The 22920-nt window shown below is 37.6% G+C and overlaps 1 protein-coding gene across 1 annotated transcript in view; it reads left to right on the plus strand.

Moving 5' to 3' along the window:
- Positions 1-22920, plus strand: part of LOC124259012 (coiled-coil domain-containing protein 24-like) — an 88961-nt gene that overhangs the window by 60754 nt on the left and 5287 nt on the right. Inside the window, exons 7-8 of the mRNA XM_046693077.1 lie at positions 3763-3890; positions 21930-22035. Coding sequence (XP_046549033.1) covers positions 3763-3890; positions 21930-22035 — 234 coding nt within the window. The remainder of the gene's footprint in view (positions 1-3762; positions 3891-21929; positions 22036-22920) is intronic.

Consider the following 22920-nt stretch of genomic DNA (forward strand, 5'->3'; position numbering starts at 1 on the left):
GAATATGTGTGATTGTACTTTCTTAAGCATTAAATGCTGAAACTTTATTACATGAACAGCCTTTTAAGTGTGTGTGAATGTAACACCTGTTCTGCTGTATAACAAATAAAGATTCAGTCATTTTATCTGTCATGTACGTCCTGTTTTAAGGATTGTAAAGTATCAGGATAAGTATCGTATCGCCATCACTGTATCGTGATGATAATCGTCTCGCAGGTTCCTTGCCAATACTTTCATGATATATCGTCTCGCCTCATTAAACTAGTATCGGGATATATCGTCTCGCCACTTAGGCCACGATACACAGCTTTACTTTAAACCCCCTCCTACATTAGAAGAAGATTTGTGACGTGCACACAGGAGTCTCAGAAGGCACAGAAGATTGATCATGAAGGCTAACGGTTTTACAGCCAGAAGTGTTGGAAGGTCCTGAATCATGCAGCTTCCTTTCTCCAGCATCATCTGTGATGAATCAAAGACCCTACACACCCTCACAGAAGAATTCATGAATCTACATTGAGCAAAAGCAAGACTGATGTGATGAACCCTAAACTTGATTATCGGAGAGATACGAGGTTATGAGCATGATGTTGACCGATCACAGCTCGATAATTTACTCTCACAGCATAATCACCTCAATATTAATTTGATCAATAGAATGAAGACTACAATGATCATCTGCTGACCTTTCACAATACAAAGTTTGCATATGACACTTGTGCCGTGTTAGTCATTTCAGTTGCAGACATCAAATATCCCAGAGATCCACCTGACAATGCACCGATGACATAATACATTCAACAGGAAGTTGGCTAGAGGTACACTGTTAGTTACTCGAAACTTGGCACACCACATTGTCTACTATACAGTTTCACTGTATTGTCATATGAATTGATGTACATTTGAAGTTTTGACTACATACTAGGCAAAATGTAGTTCTCATAGATTTGTTTTGCATATCCTGTGTCATAAATCTCGGGGTTAGAAACAAACCCTTAATGCAGGATTCACAATAACTGAAGAATAAGGGAGTTGATTGATGCATGAGTATTTGTAGCTACCACCAAAGCCATAACAGTAAGATAACCAGATGTCATCAAAGGGATTGTGTCGTCATTTTTAGAAGACTGTACGTGCTACTGTTCAGATTGACACATCATAGGAGTTATCATTGATGCAGTACAAGAATAGAAATGTGTCCATCTCCGAATGGTCAGGGATCATCGCAGATTAACGAAAATGACAACACGAAATGGTGACACCAAGGGCTTGAAATTCATCGCCTCCTCACAGGATTTAAAGATCAACAGAAGAAGTTTAGAGTTCATATTTCGGACCTGAACATTCTTCAAGTCCCAACAGTCTCATCTGTTGTAGAATCAGATGACATTGAACTCTCACAGAGAATCAGCTTCCAGAGCAACATGATAAAGAGCTGCATATTTCAGCTCTAAAATCCATCCTTGGATCAGTAGATATAGAACATATACTAGTACTACTTTGTCCGGTCAGAGCTCTTTGCATTTATCTGCATAAAGTGGCTTGAAGAAGAAGATAAATGAAAAAAATATGATATTCATAGCTCTATCAAGTCTTTCAAGAAGTTTCTAAAAAAAAAAATACTATATATCGTTTTGGATGAGGGCTGTAATTCTCAAAGCCTAAAGAGCTGCAGGACTCCATACCCCTAAAGCATTAAATCCAAACAAAGATAGAGTCATAGCATCTTCACTAGCATTTCACTGCAACTGCTCCATCACATCTATTATGGAAGGATGTTTCTGGAAGTCTGATATTGTCTTTGCCAACCAATATTTAAGAGATTTTGCTACAGGACCTTTGGTAATAGTGCAACAATTGACAGTTCCTTCAAGAAGATCATTCTCACCCACGATCACATAGACTTGTAGAAGTCAGGTTACTGTCCCATAACCAAGGACTTAGTGTCAATGCCCCCATGTTTGACTAATGCAGAGCTTGAGTGATATGATTCGGTTAAATTTACAACCTAATCTTAGCATATTCAATGCAAGCCTTATTCATGAAATCTTCATGATTTTCTTCTTTTTGCTAAAAAAGTAAGGTGTTACCCCTTTTCATCTAGATTCAAGAAGATTGGAAGTTCCTTTTTGGGGTTAAATGAACAATACATGAATTCAAAATTGGATTGCTGGCCATTGATTCAAGCAAAAATATGGTATGAGTCAGGATAAGGTGAAATATGTAAAAAAAATTAGTAAAAATATTATTTGTACTTACTCTGACTCATATGCGATCCCTGCTCTCCACTACTTTTGTTTTTTACTTGGAAATTTTGAAATGCACATGCGCACCTGTAGGATGCATACTGGTGAGATGTTTTCATAGTTCTTGAGGAACATAACAGTTGTTTCCAATGTATCTCGGGTTGAGAGAAAGAAGCAAATACACATGTAGTATGAGTCAGGATTGCAATTTCGGGCTTAGTGTATGAGAAAATATATATGGTAATCTTAATCTATGCATATTAGATAATACATGGCAGAACAGGAGATATAAGTTAAATGGCAAATCATAATGTTTGGTGATGTTTTATTTCAATTTTTTTTTTTTTTTTTTTATGGACCATGTTTGTTAATCCATATATATGCGTGAATTCACTGAAGGGATACATTTCATATTTTAGTGGTCCAGAATGATCTCTGTTGTAGGTTCAAGAGCACCACTCTGACAAAATCTTGACTTTTCTATGTTATTATCATTGACTGTTAAAATAGTTAAGTCTATACACTGCTTCTGACATTGACATCAGAGAGCCATTAAAACAGGGGATCCTTGGGAAAAGGAGAAACTGAAAGGAGTAGTGGTAAAATCCTTCCTAAATTTACAAAATTACAAGCTTTGTAAATATCCCATTCACTGACTGTGCTGCGTGTAGATGGGGCAAGGGTTCCTGACCTGATGATGAGCCTTACCAGCCTGACTGTGCAAGGGCCATCCAGTATCTCTCTGCTGCAATTTATTTAAATCGGTAAAACAAACTAATTTATATACATGAATACTCAGAGCATTAAAACAAGAACTCACTTGGAGAAAGAAGACATAGGTTTTGAGCTGTGAGTGAAAGTAGACAGTTCACTGCAGGCATAAAGGGGTGTTGTAGACTGATCCAGGCAATGACCACTGAGTATGCAAAAGAACATTTGTCCAGACATTTGGTACAATGAGCAAATTCTTCTCTGAGCAGAGTATAAATGATATGGAAATCACAGAAATTAATATTAGTATTTGTAATGTTGATGGTGCATTGTGTGTCAAAATATTGTACGGATAGCTTGCACAGCAGATGTATATTTTTAAGCTCAAATTCAAGGGTTCTTACCAACAACACTTATCAATCTTGCAAGTAAGTTAAATGAAAAGTTATACAAAGTTTCAATCTTTGTGATGATGATGTACATTTGAATAAATGAATAATACATATCACTGACCTGAAGTGACAATGCCCATATTGCATTGATAATGGTCATATGATGGTCTTAATTCTTACTTTTACCCCTATTGCATTTTTGTCATAAATTCTATCCTTAACGCCTTCTCATGCATTGAAATGTCTGTATCGATGAAGATGAAATCTGTCAGTGTCAATCTGTCAGAATTAATGTTTGGAACAACGCACTTAGCAGTATTCAAACTATCACATGGCAGCCTGTAATTAATCCTGGTAAACCAGGAAATGATATGAGGATTTTATAGAGGTAATACTGTTTTTCTATGATTCAGATCCACTCTACAGGATGAAATAGAACAGTTGTTACAGTTCATCACCTTTCTTCAACTGCAGCTAGATGATGAAGTTTCCATTCGAATGACTGGGAGACCAACAATAACAGAAGAGCCCACTCTCACAGGTACTCAAGTTGATTTCTCTGTAATTGCAGAATTAGTTCTATTCTTTCTCATTTCGTGTGATCATTTCAGATCGATGGATAGACCTGCTGAATTGTTTTAAGGCTTCCCTTGCATCTAACCAAAGTATGCAACATTGTATTCTAAGTTTATGACTACTCTCACCTCACTGCATGTCTTAGAGATTGATTATATATTGTTGGGTGGAGGGCTTTCTTCAAGCTTTCCCTCTGTGAATCTCAACAGACCATCAAAAATAACATTTGCATTTGTGTTGTTATATTTTGTGTAAACAAGTATGTTGTGCCTTAGGCATAGCAAGAAGAGGTGCTTTATCAGAGTCATAGTTTTAGGAATCTTATCCTGTATCTTACAAATGAAATGTATATTCTTCTTAGTAAGTGAATTATACTGAAGCAAATAGGAAATAAACCTACTGTGTTTTAATTAAGAGGTAGTATAACATAATTGTAATGACTCTAATTTTCTAAGTCTTTAAATTCAGAGCTATTATAATTCTGTATATACTATCTCTAATTTCAAAACACATTAGGTTTATCTCCATTCTACCATGATAGTTTTATGTACAATTTCTGTTGGAACTCTTTCTTTCTTTAGTTACGCATCAATACGTGATGCGGCCTCACATTCCAATCTCAAGTGGTATCACCCAAAATGGTGTGGGTGGTAACACTGTCAATAACAAACAGACACCGGGTTCAGTAATAACAAATAGCATTTTGTTTATTCATTGCCTTTAACACCCATCCTTAACTAAAAATTGGAAAACATATATGTAATAATTTCAAAAAGCTTGGTTCACATTTTGAAATTCTGCAATGGGCAATTTACCTACCCGAATAATGGCATGGCCCTCATTACCGTGACCAATTCTCAGAGTTATCTCACATTATAGCTAAAATGGATAGAATTGTCATTAAAACGCCCGAATGTTATCAGAAATGAGCGGGCCACTGTAACTTGATAATGCCCTGAAATGCTTGTAAGGTGATGTCATAAGTAGCTCAGCTCTTGATGTTCAGTCACCTACAGCTCGTTTGAACTTGGGTTCAATATTGACGATATTTCTGACTCACATTCGCCAAATGTACATGTGTCATTACCTACTTTTTTGCTGGTGCCAACCTTAACAATTGTACCATGAATTACAACATGCAGCAATGAAAACATCGACTGGAATTCTAACGTTGTTGAGCGCTGAAAAGCGATGGCGGCTGGTAGTATGGGCAAAGGTCAAGGTCGAATGTCATCACGCTCAATATTGACGTCATCTGTTTTGTTCTATGACGTTTCCATATTTGTAAAAATTGTGTCAGTGACCCCCATCGTTTGTTAGCAGTAAATGCTTCAAAACCAATACCATTGTTTGTTTGTATTTTATTCCACTGTACCTGAATTCCAGTCCCTTCTGTAAGAAGTGCGAAGATTACTGCAGATTGAAGGGCGTAGCATCTCCTACTACAGCCTCTGCCAAGGTTGTTGCGGACTACCTACAACATCTGCGAGGAAGTTGAAGGCGTCTACTCTTGCCACCTATTAAGCAGCAATCAACACGGTGATAGCTATGGCAACTGGCAATAAGATTTCCACTGTAGCTGAACTCCAGTCCCTTCTGCGCTCATACAAGTTATCTGACCAATCAAAAAAGTTCCAACTTCCAGCTTAGGACCTCTCTGTTGTCCTTCGACACCTTGTCTCCAACGACTAAGAACCTCAAGAAGAGAAGGACTTTGAGTGCATCACACTTTGAACTCCATGCTCTGGACCTCAATTGATAACATTTCAAGAGGAAGAAGCATGGCAGCTTTTCTGGGTCTCCGATTAGACTTCATTGCAAAGAACCAACTGCCAGGACATCCAGATAGACTTTTTACCCTACCACAGTTTTCAACTTGGGCCTTAGCATCAACAATGGCTCTTCACAGCAATTGTTTTCTGACATCTATTATAGACGAATGTTTTTGGAGAGAGACAGTTTTTGCCTCCCACTACCTGCACGATCTCTCAGTGACTGACGTAGAAGGACTCCATCAGTTTGGTCCCCTGGTACTGGCGCAGCAACTTTCCTCAAATAATGCAGATAGTGACATCCTCAGTCCTTGCCGGTTTAGACAGGGTGCCAGATTAGACAGTGACAATCATTTTCCAACATGGCTGCCATTTACGCTCGTCAACCTCTTTATCTCTATAATGCCTTTAATCTTTTGTAAGTTTGCAACAAATTAAAACAATGTTGATGACAGATAATTATTCTTTGAAATTTTGTCACCTTTAGCAGCATCAGTCTTAGTAGACAGTGTCTTGTCAGGTAACGCATAAAGCGCAAGACCCGTTTCATTGCATTTGAAAACATCCTCAGGTGATAATCATCAATCAAAAAGGAAAGGCTGCACTTAAAGTTGTCTACTTCACTTTGATTGGACTGCTCATACCCATGCCCGCTTAGAGTGTTTGATTCACCACGCAATCACTACTTCCTGATTATCTAGCATGCCAAGAGGATTAATTAGTGTATTGGAGTATGGGTCCTTGATTGGACTGCTCATACCCATGGCGGTTTAGACAGTGTTATTTACAGTTAAAATTGCTTGTTGGGACCGGAAGTTGTGCCTGAATATGGAATAGACAGGTGCCGGATTAGACAATGTTTTATTGATCCTAATATGGTTGTAAAATGGCGGGACCAAAATTTTATGCAGGTTTTGACTGTGTGCTGGTGTTGGCAGGTTTCATGGTATAGTAATTGAGTGTTTTAAAGGGGCACTGATCCAGAGTTGTTGCTTTTGTTATTGTTTTTCACCCGTGAGTACCCGGATGATATCCCAGAATTCTTGACTGGTTCGTGTCCTCGGCTGCAAAACTCGCATGTGCAATTGATAGTACATGTATAAGTATAGATTGATCAACAAAGATGAACTCTTTTTTACTCGATAATATTTCCATCTTCATTATTACAATAACAAATGAAAACATTTTGAAGTTTAACCATCTGCCAGTGATAAAAAATGTTAGAAACTGAAAAATAATGTACGTCTTTATATTTTGTCTTAGAATCCTAATTAGTTTATTATCATATTTGTAAGCATTTTGAAACTTAATAAAAAGCACACCATCTGCTTTTACATATAGTGAAATTATATCATGACTGTAATATCTAGACATTTTATAGATTGCCAACGTGAATTATATTTCACACGTACGCTCTAAGTGCAACCTAGTGTATGTTGTCGGTCTCATTACACTTCACCTCGAACAAATGATTCTGTTGAATGCTAGCACAAATGAACATCCACATGAAAGAACGATACTGTAATCACGTGACCAGTCATGTGACGTCTAGCGACAGGTGTTGCTAGTGTATCATGCTCAGTACATTCCCGCGAGCAGACGTCAAATGTCAGATGAGAATAACGCACCAAGTTTAACCAGAGATTCGGTAATTGCTGAACTTTGTTCTAAGATCAATTATGTTTTGAGATGCCAGGACCACTTAGAGAGGTGTATTGGTGACCTACAGAACAGTGCAGCCGCTCCTGAGGGTCATCAAACTGACCGAGCGGGGCCGGATGTTACCAGTCAACCCGCTCATCCAACGCTGGATCCAGTGGACGTTGACATACAAGGCGAGTTCCTACGGTGAAGGACAGCTTGCAGAGAATAAGGTTACCCCCTGACCTCAGATTTAATGAAACCAAGAGGGGCGTAAGGGCGAGTGACAGATCTCATTATAACACTATGTCGTTCAGCGCGCTATGTTGAGACATGTTTGAAAGTGCTAGCAAGCATCGTCAAATCCGGACTTTCTCCCGACGATATGAACACACAGTTTGTGATTTCAAAAGTGCATATCAAAACATTTGCAGGATGAACACTCTGCTGTTGTTGTACAGGGTCAATTGGACCCCACCAATTCGAGATATTTCTGTGTGATGCAAACAAACACAAGTGGACTAACAGGTACAGTTCTCAACTGTTTGAAAAATGCTGCTTCCATTGCCGCGGTATCCAACGTCAACCAGAGAGACAATTCTACTACGCCCAGTTTCAGTAGGGGAAATCTACGTTTTTCCATGGAAATTTTAGAGGGAGAGGTCACGGTGATTGTGACGTGTATTCCTAGTTTGTACATTGGGGTTTCCCAAAGCGAGGTAGAGGCCGCACCCAACCAAGCGACGACAACGAGGATTAGGACTACAGAGTTACCTCCCTTCTACTGTTGAAATGAGATGGTAGCGGGTTGCTTACATCCTGACGCATGGAGGAGAATTGGTGCTTCACAGAGTGTCTTACAGTGGATTGAGAAGGGTGTTCATATCCCAATAAACAGATCTCCTGAAATATTTAACTTTCCAAACCGGACCTTTCTTTTAAGGAATGTGAATTTATTGATTCTGAAGTTAATCTCTGTTGTCAAAAGGTATTATAGAGCATTGTGATGTTTTTGATTACATTTCTCCCATTTGTTGTGTTCCCAAGAAGAACAGAAAGTTCCGTTTAATTCATAATCTTAGATATTTGAACTCATTTTGCCCTTCACTTGCTTACAAAATAAGGACATTAGGACTGTGGCTGATGTAATTGAACCAAATGACTTACTCATATCGTTAGATTCAAGAACGGTTTGTACCATATCCCTGTCCATCCCCATGATAGATATTACTTAGCTTTTCTGTGGAACGTTGTATGTTATAGGTGGTGTGTTTGGTTTGTCATGCAGCCCTTACAACTTTAATAAGACTTTAAGACCACTAGCAGCATATTTACGTTCTCTAGGCTTGAGAGTGGTTGTGTATGTTGATGACTTTCTACTCATGTCAAGTAGTTTCTTTATTAGTGACCACAAAGATCTGATAATTGACTCCTTTGAAGAATTAGGGATTAAAATCAATTTTGAAAAGAGCAAGCTTGAGCCTGATCACTCTATTGACTACATTGGTTATACCATTCACACTGTCACTAGCTGTGGTTGAGCAAAGGGTCGCTATTAGCACAAAATAGTATATCTTGAGCTGAGAGTACGAATGTTCAGTGCAGGACACAATTAAAAAAATTGGTGAATTCTTTCCAGAATATTCTAATGGTTGGACTTGCAATATATACATGATAAATATTCTCACTTACGCCACATGATGTACATATGTCATTATCAACTAGTTTCATTTTAAACAACTCTCGTTTTGTATAAATAACTCTATGTATAAATTTGTATTGAAAATCCAAAAGCTTTGTGTCTTTAATGGTTTGTCTTTATTGCAAAAATATGGTCTTCCAATCGATATGATTGTTTTATTCACCTTCCCATTTATCACATACGTTTGGAAAATTGGATTTAGATATGAGACAGTCGTAAAATGACCTAGATCCTTTATTAGGTTTAATAAGATCATTCCAAGGAGAACATATCGATACATTTGTTATGCTTGGGTGTCCAGCTGTTTGAATGACTTCTTTCCATTTTTTTGGAATACTTAGAGTGACCCGGTTTAGGTCAAGTACTGTGCCCTTAATATCAAATTTTGTTTTAAGTTCTGCAAATGAGAGTAACTCTTGGTCATTGAAAATGTCTTTTATATGAACAATTCCTTGTTTGAACCAGTTATTGATTATCAAATATGGATTGTGAAACTGGTGATTTAACCAGAGAGGTTGCATAAGAATTTCTTTTATGTTAATATCATTAACTACATATCCCTTTATATAGCTATGCCAGGCATCAGGTGCATCTTTCCAGTACGAATTTGTAATTTTGTAGTTTTTGTTAATATTCGCTCCTAACGTAATGATGTGTTCTATTGGAAAACCGGCTAGTCTATAGCAGTTTGATTTTAAAACATATCTCTTTAAACAAGAAAGTTTGAATGAATCAATAAAAGTTTTAACATCGACCATCCTGAGGCCACCCTCCTCGTACTTTCGCATTAAATTTAGTTGTTTTATCTTGTCCCTCTTATCGTTCCATATGAAGTTAAAAAATGGCTTTTTCAAGTTTGTAATAAACTCATCTGGTGGATTTGGGAGAGAAGAGAGGATATGAACAAGAGTAGATAGAGCCAAAGTTTTTATAACAGTTATTTTTCCAATCAGGGTTAAATTTCGTTTTTTCCAGCTCAAAAGAATTCTTTTAATATTTTCAAGTCTCTTTTTAGTATTGATCACCCATAGGTTTTGTAAGTCTGCATTAAGTTTTATTCCCAGAACGTCAAAATTTTCACTATGCCAATCTAGGTTAAAATCATGGGATAAAGTTGTCTTACTGCCAGCCATTGCCCCAAGCCAAACTGCTTTGGTTTTATCCATATTTATTTTTAGACCAGACATATTGTAAAATGTGTTTTCATAGCTTCATTAAGAGATGCTTCCGATCCATCCAAGAATAATTCAGTATCATCAGCATACTGGTCAATAATATGCTCAATTTCGTTTAGCACAATTCCCTTTATGTTTTCGTTATTTCTTATCATAATCCAAAGTATTTCGGCAACGAGTAAGAATAAATATGGGGAGATTGGATCACCCTGCCTACAACCCCTTTCATTTTCAAAAAATGTTGACAAATGTCCATTCTGAATAATACATGAAGAAGCATTTGATATCAATATATTTACCCATTTCGGTATATTACATCCAAACCCGAACTTATCCAGTACCATCGTAATAAAATTCTTGGAGACGGTGTCAAAGGCTTTTTCAAAATCAATCAGGATTAATAGACCTTTTTTGTTTTGTATTTTAGTTTCGAACATGATGTCGTTGAGGAGTCGGATATTTTCTGTTATACATCTTCCTGGGATGAAACCCGTTTGGTTTTCGTTAATGAGATAATCAAGTGTCTTCTTTATCCTGTTAGTAATACAAGTACTTATAATCTTATACAATACATTAAGGAGGGAGATAGGGCGCCAATTTTTTAGGAATCTTCTATCTTTGCCTGGTTTTGGGATACATGTGATCACTCCTCTATTCATAGTCATTGTCAAGGAGTTCCGGTTGAAAGTGTCCTTAACATACCCCTGAACCCATATTTTAAGGTCCTTCAAAAAAAACTTAAAGAATTCTATAGGGAAACCATCTAGGCCAGGGCTTTTATTGTTTTTCATCGATTTAGTTCCTCGAGGCTTATTTCACGTTCTAATTCATCTGACTGGTCTTTGTTTAAGGAAGGGGTGTCAGTAGTTCGGAATATAGCTTTACTGTCATCATCAATTACATTACTTGATTTATACAAATTTTCGTAAAAAATCTTCTGTTCATTCCTTATTTCTTCTCCATCTGTTGTTTCATGACCGCTGTCAGTTATAAGAGAATTAATAAGTTTGTTTGTGTAGTTTCTATTCTCCAGATGGCAAAAGTAATTAGTAGGTTTCTCCCCTTCATCTTACCATTGGATTCTATTACGAATTTGTATCCCTTTCATTTCTTCTTCTTTTATTTTTTTGAGTTCGATTTTATTTTTTGAAAGATTTGAGAGAAGTGTTTCATCAACATTTTGGAAAGCATTTCTTATTTCATCCTTCTAAACGACATATGTTCTCTTCCAATTCTTTGTATTTTTCTTTTTTAGTCTTTTTTAGATATGACGAATATGAAATAGATTTCCCTCTGACTTTCATTAAGAGTGTTTCCAAAAACAGTGTATCATTGATGGTTAAGAGTAAGTCTGAATCATCTGTGTTGTTTACTTCTTCATCTGTATACTTAGGATCTGCGCTTTCATGCTTAGTATCATTGAGTAAGTCAGTTACTAATGCTATATATTCCCCATGTCGTATAATGATGTGTTGAACTTCCAATACCCACGTCCCTTTTCCTTGCTATTTTGTGTTGATAGAGATAGTGTTACAACCGAATGATCACTCTTATAACCTGGTATGATGGAGGTATTGGTTCTTATGTTAAACAGGTCTTCAGTGACCAAGAAGAAATCTAACCTAGCTTGTTGGCGAGGGTTTCTTTTCCACCATGTATATTTTCTCGTGTCAGTGTTTACCTCTCTCCATGAGTCTAGTAAGTTCATGTTTTCTGGATTATCTAAAACGATTTGACGAGCCTTAGGGTTGTTGATATTCTTATAATTTTCTAGGTCAATCGAAGGATCTAAAACAAGTTTCCAATCTCCACAAATTGCAATTGAATCATTACCCATAGTTACAATCTTATTGAATAAGTCTATATAAAAAGTAGGAGTGTCCACATTCGGTCCATATAAATTCGTAAGGGTAAATCTAATACCGTCAACGGTTATGTCTAAAATGATGTAGTTTCCATTTTCATCCTAAGATATCTTGTGTATTTCATATTCAAAATTATTGTTTAAGAGGATGGCAACTCCTCTTGCATTTGACTTGAAAGGAACAATAACGCAATCTAAACCCCATTCATTTGTCATCATATTTTCATGGTCTATAGAAACATGTATATCTTGTAAACATATGATAGAGAATTTCTTTTTTCTGTATATATTCATAATTTCTTTGCTTTTACTTTTATCGGCTAAACCTCTGCAATTGGCTGAAACTAGATTGATTTTATTATTTGCCCCCATGATTATCTATTTCTAACTGTAAACCAAAATTTGGTGGAAAGTAGTTGTTGTGTCCAAGTGAAAGATTTTGATTTTAATATAACAAAGGATAGAAAGGTTAAAAACAAAGAAATATCCGTGGTTACCATGGGCAACTTTTTTGGGGGTGGAAGGTCGCGGACACCGCTTCCCCATGGATAAACAATAATTATGACCAGTAAATATGTGGCTCATGATATCTATCATGTCTGTCATAACATCTAAACAAATTAGCTATTATACTTCGTATCATACGTGCACAGCACGGCTCATGATATACATGATATTGTCCTCCAAAATATATTACACATAGTAAATATATTTGTGTAAAAAAGGGCTTAAGAGTTAAGTTACTTACAGTTTGTGAATCAATGCTCTGGATATGTAGTTATCAAAGGGGCCGTGGGGTAGCCTTATGGTTAAAGCGTTAGCTGGTCACGCCGAAGACCCGGGTTCGAATCCCCACATGGGCACAATGTGTGAAGCCCATTTCTGGTGTCCCCCGCCGGAATATTGCTAAAAGCGGCGTAAAACCAAACTCAGTCAGTCAGTTATCAAAGCCAAGAGATGCAGGGTGCAACGCATAAAGATAGACTTGAGAAGACTTCTTCGCGTGAAATCAGTTACAGCTCGTAGCTTAGCTAAAGTATGTGGTCAGTGTGTTTCAGGGGCATGGGTTGTAGGCCCAGCTAAACTATTCTTGTGTGCAGCTTCTGGTTGTTAAGTACCAGAGATTCATGGGATTCTGCCCTCACCTTGACCAGTTGTGCCATAGAAGAACTGAACTGGTGGTTGACGCTTTTTACGGCAACGCTTTTAATGGCATAGAACTTTGCAAAAAATCTTTTGATGTTCAGATTGTTACTGACGCTTCCAAGACAGGATGGGGCGGTACTATGAACAATCAACAATCCTCTGGAACCTGGAATTTGAGAATTTCCGCAAAATCGTCCAATCACAGAGAACTTTTAGCCATTTTAATGGTGATCTTAGCTTTCAGTAACTTTATTCTGGATTTCAATGTGACGATATTAACAGACAACTCAACAGCTCTGGCTTATATCAACAACAAAGGGGGACCTTCGGCTCAATGGGGAACATTCCTGGAGTTGCGCTCCCTTGCCCGCTTGGAGCGCTGCGGTAGTTACGGTCCAACAGTAGCTGTCACTCTGATACTGGCCTGCCTATCGGCCAAGCCTAAACTTAAATCGACATTAAACCTACTTTTAACTCTGTGGTTCTTATATTACGAATTACGGAATCTGGAAGTTGTCCCGACTGACAACTGTTGTCAAAGCACGAAGAACTAGCGTGTCTGGACGAAAAATAATGCTAATAGAATGGTACTGCAGTTATTGTAATGTTGCCGTTTCTCGGAATTTCTTATTGAGTAGTTGCTTTGTAAATTCGTCAAACCATTTACTCCCCATTATGTCACATTACACAGAGCATTAATGCGGTCGTAATAGTTGTTAGAACATAGGATTAGTGTACACTGAAATTAGTGTTACACGAATAACGTTAGCGCTGACCTGATTACGCGCACAACATAAGTGCTTCAGTTTTTGTTCACGTAAACAACCTATTCTCATAGCCTATAACGCTTTGGGATGCACTGGAAAGAGGAAATGCTATGGCAACGGAACTTTGCGAAAAGATTTGAAACATAAATCATTTTCATGTGTACAAAATTGATGACCTCTACCTTTCCAGAACAAAATAGGTGATCCCCCTTAAATTCATCATCACTTCACATCCCAAACATATATTTAGGCCATTATTCAATCCCCAAAATGTACAGTATATTGGCATATTGCTTGCACAATATATTTCTAAGTATCATTTGGGACCCCACCTCAATCTGTACCATTTTTAAAGGCTGTCTCTTCTCACCACAAATAACCAGTATCTAAATGATAGATCACATTTTGAAAACATTTAAGGATTGACTGTGTATTTCTTTCATTGCATTGAGGTATGAAACTAAAAACCAATGTGCAAACTGTATGAATCCGCATAGCGGATTCTTACAAAAGTTTGCACATTGCAACGAAAAGAAATACACAGTCAACAAAAGAAATACACAGTCAATCCTTATAATCAAATTCAACAACAAATACTATATGCTTTCAACAATATTTTATTTAAACACAATCAAATTCATCGAAACAGATATCTTTGTTACCACCGATTAACATTTTCGGTGTAAGAATTCGGTAATGGCGTGACATGACTCAGGTGACTTATTTACATAAAATGACACGCCTGCCAAACCATTAGCCAATCAGCATAGAGCACCCCCAAACAGCTGTCAATCAACCAAGCTAACATCGGGGTTGCGAATCAGAGCGGAACAACACAACGTGACGCGTTCCGGTAACGGCAAAGTTTCAAGTTCAAACATTTGAATTATTACCAGCGAACTGAATGACACAGTTTGAAAAGTGAGAATTGGAAATGAAACCCGATGACATGAAGTTAGTGGAACTGAGATTGTTAGTGGCAGCAGTATTTGCGCAAGTGGAAAGGGGCTGTGATGTGACTGGGATTGCGATGCCATGAACTGATGTTCCAACGTGCGCATGCTCTTGTCGGCGCTACAATGGCGGAAAGCGTCTCGCTAATTCTTAGTTTTTGAGTAGTCGTTGTGTGGCGACTATAACTACGCACGGAACTTTCATTCCTATGGCCACTCATAAACATTATGTGACGAAGTTCAAAGCCAGCGTCACTCATGGCTTGGATTGCTGTGGCGCGAAGGCAATGAGCAGTGTCTGACTGAATACATTGGGCATTGCGACATATGTCAGACATGAAACGAGTGAACTGGTATTTTTTGACTGGGGTTGCTGTATATCAAATGTTGTGTGCGTCTGGAGAACTAAGTGCATCTTTATTACAGTGATCCGGCATTTGGGTCACTTTTGTCAAGGAGCTGGCGAAGTGCATTGACGGGACATTGGTTTATATCATTCGTCGCGTACATTCGTTTGTCGCTTTGCGCTTCATCGCTGCTGAGACCACCCTGGATGTTTTTTTGTTTCGTTTTGTGGGACAGTGTGACATATTCAACATTGCTATCATCTACCGCAAATTCAAAGGATGTGGGCGTAAGCTGCTGGTGAAATTCAAGACCACGACTTACAAAGTGGATGGCCAAGTCGTACCATACTTTGTACCGGAGGATAACAGGATTGGATGCCGAATGCAGATAAGTGCTAATTTTCATCAGATCACTTGTTTCAATGATTGATTTATGTTGTGTGGGACGTGACAAGCCATGTTGTACATTGTACTTTAATTTAGCATCAAGCATATCATTTGCAGACTTAAATTGCTTATCTCTTACAATGTCAATATCTCTCCCGATATCATTTAAGTGTCTTTTCAGGGCAGAACGAACCTTTTTTAAAGTGTTCTTGTGATACTCGGCAGCATGTGCAGCCGGCATATTTTCACATCTTGTTTCCTGGTTTTTAGGCTGTGCCTCAGTGTAGAAAAATCTCAACTTTGTGTTAAGTTCCTCTGGTGTAATTGTTGAAAAATCCGCAGTCCTCCCCTCGCTCTCGAACGACCAATCTAAATAAACAGAACGAAAACAATATCTAGAAACCTGACTACGACAGACCCAACTATGTAAACTTTGAACTAGGTAACTTTATAGCAAATAATTTTTCTCGGTTAGATCTACATAATTTAATCTCATTCTGATAATTGTTCCATTTTTAAAAATACAACTTTGTGCTGATGAACTGTGTTTCGTTTTGAGAAAATATAAGTAGGATGGAATTTGAAAATAACATTTATATGAATTGTGTATATCTACCTTGGAATAGTTTAACACCCCATTTTGTGTTTCTTTTTGTGGATGTTGATTGTCTGTAGTCGTCCATTCGAAGTAAATCATTATTTGATAAACGTTTGAAACGATGTGTTTGGGATGGCTTATCATCGACTTGCATTGTTGTGATTTGCCGATGTGTTTGTAGATCTGGTTGATGCTGTTATCTCTAACAAACTTTCAATTTCTTCCAGGTCTAAATCATCCGGAAAATCAATGTTATCCGTGCTAAGAGTTGCAACGTTTCCAGTAGATTGATCTTCGAAAATCGACTCAAAATTCCCCAGATCAAAACGTCCGTACTTGGAATCGGCCATTTTGTTGGAATGTAAACAAGACAAAGGCGCTGACTGTACGTGGTAACCACAGTAACCAGTCAAATAATGTATTATGACAAACACTTTTTTATTAAATAAACACTTTATTAACGTTCACAGATAATTTTGAGTTGTTTGTTTATGTTAACCACAATGTATCACTTCAATGTTTATCCAAAGTTCATTAAGGTACCTGAGTGCAACGGAATTCCCTCGCTGTGTAAAGGTATTCCCCGACATTCCTCAGGTCCGAAAGTAGTCCGGTTCGGTGGGCGTGGCTTATTTTTTTAGATTCGTTGGGAAATGAAATCAAAAGAAATGTTCCCAGTTAACCAATCAGATTGCCAGAATTTTAATGAACACAATAAAAATTTAATTATAAGAAAATCATTTGAAATTGTGTTTCAGGTGTTGTCAAATGTAACTAAGCATGAGTGAATTACTGAAATATTATAAACACATTGAACCATTACTGGAGGTCTGAACTATCTGATGTCAGAAGCAAGGGGGTATCGGGTACATTGTCTTTTAAGGTGGGAGCCTTTTAAATTTGAATAAAAATATTTCACATTTGTTATTCCAGCATGTGTGAAGGGTTTGCAACTTACATCAAGGCTCATCACAATTATAATGGACTCACAGTGTCAGTGAACACAGTGTGTATTTGAAATACTGAAACAAGGAATAATGTAGCTTTTGAATGGTAGTCTAAATGGTACAATTGAGATTCTACAATACTTATTATTCTCATGTGTCAATTATCATCAGACAAAAATCAAAATCATCATGGGTGATTATATTCTCCCCAGCGACCTCACTGATGTTACATTCAACATCACAAGTATCCACCAGCATTAAGTGGGTCAGCTGATACAGTCCAGGGAAAGAATTGGTCATACAACATCTGTTTCTCTCAGGGGTGTTCATCCTGGAAAACATCAGTGGAGTATTACTATCCAAACTGACACAGGGTAATATTATCTCATGACTGCCAGTTATGAGAAAATGTATCATTATCAGATTTAAGTTACTATTGTAGAGAAAGACATGTCACATAATGAACATATTCATTCCGATAGGTCAAAGGTGGAAAACAATATTCTTAACAAATGGAGAAGCATAATTTAAATATGCTGACATTTTTTCCTTCTCTGAGTGGCATTTAGAAGTTGGTGTGATGAACAACAAGGAGAGTTCTATGGATATACAACTTCTTTAATATAATATGAGCGACATTGTGGTGTAGCTATTAACACCGTTATCAAGCAAGTACCTCTCCTCGTTAATTTCTTTTCTGATACAAAGAAGTGTGTTCAACAAGTACACCAGACATTATTCAGACAAATTCATACCAAAAGTAAACAAACACTAACCTGTAGCATGTGTATTCTGGAATCACCTGGGCCTCATCTTTGTGGACAACAGGCACCTGTAGGGAGATGTAATACGATGCATTAAAGGGAAAAAGTCACTTGTGTATTAGCATTCTTGGTAAACTTTAATTCAACAATGAAGGGAGCAAAGGTGTTATTGTCAAACATAAACAACTTTGCAAACATGTATATAATGATGCTAACTTGCTTTTTAAAAGCAAGAAGCAAATGAAAGTTAACCCATCTTAAAACATTGAAAGTAATAAATTGGGGTCTGTTCAAATTTACTTGCCTACTCTTGCCTACCTGTAATCAGGAGATATAAGCATATGTGAAAATATCACATACATTAGAATTTTAAGTAAATTACTCAATGTAACTCAGTGTCAAACTGACAACTGTATTTAAGATGCATGACCAGGTGTTAATATTAATAATATAGGATATTTATATAGAGCACACATCAACGCACTAGTGCTTGCTCAAGGCGCTGGTATTTTTTCCCTCGATCATTGGATGTCAATCTCAATGGCACATCTTATTATCAATCTCAACTCCCTGGGGAGTATACAACTCTTGCAGCCACTAGGCGCACCGAGTTATCGTGGCTTTCTCATCCTAACGAGGTACCCATTCACAGCTGGGTGGACTGGGACACATAGTCACAGTATTTTGTCCAAGTTCACTGCACGTTGCTGTACCCGCAACTAGGTGTTTGCACATATTCATGTGTTGTATGAGAGAAGACAAGCAGGTAAAATCAACAGGCCATATCAAGTTATGAATGCTTTGCTAAGATATAATTGAAATATAACTTCTTTGAGTGGCATTTTATAAGTTCTAATTGAAATATAGTTGAAAATAGATTCAATAGATTAACCTGAAATTAGAATGCAATAGCTGTGTTCAAGTACGGTGGAAAATTTTGAAACAATCTTAACAATGAATAAAGCCTAACTACTACAGAAACTGTTTCATCATGTTTATAGCTAATCTTCACGTGGGTGCCGATTTCAGACGATAACATCAGTGGCATTCTACAGATGGTGGCGCCTTGGGCTGCACCCTTTGTAAAGCGAAAAGATTGTGTACTGTACGTTTTGATGATTACTACAGTGAGAGGCCCCTAATGTTTCGGTGAAAAGTTTTGTACAGCATGTGTACAGCAACACATTCTCTTTCCCTGAATCGATTCAAAACCCCTGCTCGTAATTTCGATTGGCATGCCATTAACTAAATTTGGCAAGGAGAATAACAATAACAATATTTTCTTCAAACTGTAAAAGATGCAAAATACATGGTACCATAATTAGTTACAGTATTGTAACGAAATCGCTCTGTAAGAAGTGGAAATGGCACACAACACTGAGAGTGAGACCAGCGAGAGCTGACGGCTACCTCGTCATGCTTTTGTTTCATTCGTCGCTAATTCGAATGATAGTCAACCACCACTTCAGCAAGTTTTGACCTCTCGGACACGTCGAACCTCTATTGCAGCATCCCGAGGCACGGCAGCACGTTTCAGGCATCGTAATATTGCTGCGCATTTGAAATCGACCGTGCAACAAACTTTGAACGCCATCATTATGCCGGAAGTGTACTTAGGACCGTAGTGATTGGCTCCATCTATTGGCGAAGCTGTAAAGGGAGATAAGTGAGGAATGTTCCCCATTAACATCAATTTCAAAGGCAATATGGGCAGAGGCTACAGACGTTGGAGCTTGGATACACTGCAGTCATATAGCCAGAGAAGACAATTAGCATGCAGATTACCTATCACGACGAAGAGACTTTCACAACTGGATGCTCAACCCCAAAGTATTCAACTACCTCAACAGAATATGGGGTCCTCACGCGGTGGATCGCTTCACCAGTGTAACAAACTCCCCTGTTATAAGGTTTGTCCCATGTCAAGTGTAAAATAAAAATATGCGCTGTTATATCATTGAACAACCTGCTTTATGGAGTCACATCCTTCTCTGTAATGTTTTTGCATACATGCACATCTTTAATCTTATGCCCACCTTCATAACTTTTTGAGGGGTGGGGGCTTCAACTGCAAATTTATAGAATATTATAATTCAGTATCATGTCAATATTTTAATTCTATTATATGTGTGCTTTAATTTTGATATTCATTCATATCAAGGTGTAGATTATATTTAACGGTACATGTGCAGCAAAGTATTATGTTTTATGTACCAGTTGTTTGTGCAAAATATATATATGATAATTTAAACTGTCTCTACTTAATGGTTGGATGTCAATAGTTATTGTTTTACTTATCAAAGATAACAAATGTGTGTTTGATTTCTGAGAACAAATAAACTTGCCAAAGCGTCTGTTTACTCCTATTTGTCTTATATGTTTGTTTCGTACATCGTTACGATTATGTGTGTTTATAATACACAAACTTTTACATGATAGCTTGAGTTGATAAAGCCAAAACCCAACATATCGATTGGTCAGCGATATAGGCAATAATCAATCTCTATCCAAACTGTTGAGTGACCAAACGTGCTCTTCAGACATTTAGGCCATGCCCCATCACCTGTCCCTTCCTCTGAGACAGGTGTCTCATGATACGATTGGTCATAGATAACAAATGATCAGGCACTCTATTGAACAGTTGAGATACCAAAAGTTCTATTCGGAAAACTTGATCACTTCCCATCATATGACTGTCAGTGTTCACGAATCGTGTTTCAAAGGAACAAGACATTTGGTCCTGTAAGTTTCAGATGTCTGTCTGACCCATTGAAAATTCACAGGACCCATAGAATAAAATTAAACACACACTTCAGATTTAGCATTTCTTATAATTGGCACTGAAATTAACATAAGATTTATAAACAGCAAACAGGTGTCACATGCCCCATATAACTTCAGTCAAAGTCATTGTGAAATATACAGTCAGACACTCGGGCTGGCGGGTTGTAGACTTCTATCGGACCGTTGGCAAATCTGCCGGATTTGTCAGAGGGTCAGACGCTATTCGTGAACACTGGACTGTTTGTTTCAAGTCTTGTCAAGGAATGTGTAGTATACAATATGTGTGTGTGTGTGTGTGACTTATAAAGATGTAAGTAATTTCTTCTTTACAATCTGTCATTGTCAATAATCTATAATCCCGTAAAGTGAAAAGATTTTTTTTGTAAAATAAACCCTCACACAATTTATTTATATATGTCTTATCTCATACATGCAAAGAATATATACCTATGTTGATAAAATATGAATGTACAAGCCACCAAAGGGTTATAAGAGACACTTGCAATAAAATGACATAAAATGTTGCAACATATGATATGTATTCATACCTGCTTTCTTTCCACTTAGATCTTTATGGACCGCCTCCGTGGTGTAGTGGTTAGAGCATCCGCCCGGGAGAGCGGAAGGTTACGGGTTCGATCCCCAACCGCGTCATACCAAAAGACGTTAAAATATGGTACTTGTTGGTCCCTGCCTAGCGCTCGGCATTAATGGGTACAACAAGGACTGGTCGGCTCGGAGTCAGTATAATGTGTCTGAGATGGGTATTCATGCTTCACTGCGGCATAGTATCTCAGTGGTCTAGCACTATAAAACCAGCTTAAGTCTGGGCTAGTACAAGCAGCCGTACATACACATGCATGCACGTCGTCATATGAGCGAAATATTCTCAAGCACGATGTTAAACCCAATTTCACCACACCTCACCTTAGATCTTTATAACACAATTAAACAATCAGGACTTGTTTGTATGACTAGACAGTTTCTGGTCATCTCTGACACCTGCCAGGGGAAATCAGGTATGAATAGCACCAACTAGTCTCGCCACAGTGAGCCAGGTGTTGAGCAGTGAAGTGGCTCCATGGCTTAATGAGTTAATAAGGTTTTCTCACTGATATTCTGATAAGTGTTGACTTTATTGTAATGTCTGACTTCAGAACTGAAAGTGGAAAGGGCTGCCCTGGAGAAAGAGCTTCTAACACATGACATGGTTCCTGCCTCTCCACCAAACAGGCTTACTTTTGTACCCAAACCAGACTTAAGGTTAGATTTAAATAAAACTAACTCTTTGTTTTGTATAAGATGTTCAATACTTCTCATTCAGTGAATGGTTTTATTAGAATTTAGGAAGTCTTTATGTGAGTGCCAGTTCCAAAGTGGGGTCGCTTTTACTTGACAATATATGGTACAGTCCGTTTGAGTCAGAAACGGACTGATGAATTGCAAATTTGATCATTGTACAAAATTGCCACATAAATATAAAAAATAGTGCACGTTTATCATTACTAATACCCAACAGCTTTCTTATATTTGAACATTTTCAGGACTCCACCAAAAAAGTTCTTTTAGAAACTATCATTAAAATTTTGACACAGTTCACTATTTGTTACGAGGGAGGAGTGCAGAGAAAGGGACAGCCAGGTGTGCGAGAAAGGATGGAGACGGCACAGCACAGGCTAATGAATCAATAACTTGGTGGGCACTTGTGCACGTGCTTTTCTAACACCTGGCTGTCCCTTTCTCTGCACTCCTCCCTCATAACAAATAGTGAACTGTGTCAAAATTTTAATGATAGTTTCTTAAAGAACTTTTTTGGTGGAGTCTGGAAAATTTTGAAATATAAGAAAGTTGTTGGGTATTAGTTAATGATAAACATGTGTACTATTTACATTTATGTGACAATTTTGTACAATGATAAAATTTGCAATTCATCGGTCCGTTTCTGACTCAAATGGACTGTAGTACTGAACAAAAAGTAAATTGTACAGGATACCACATGAAGCTTCCGAGGGGATATCTTTTGTGTAACTAGACTAGAGATTAGTTGATTGAACTTGTACACTGGTCTACATGTATAACTACGGTAGTTACATGGGACATTGAACTTGTACACTGGTCTACATGTATAACTAGTTACATGGGACATTG

Source organism: Haliotis rubra, unplaced genomic scaffold (genome assembly GCF_003918875.1).
Source record: "Haliotis rubra isolate DU_JTF1 unplaced genomic scaffold, ASM391887v1 Scf706, whole genome shotgun sequence".
NCBI lineage: Eukaryota > Metazoa > Mollusca > Gastropoda > Lepetellida > Haliotidae > Haliotis > Haliotis rubra.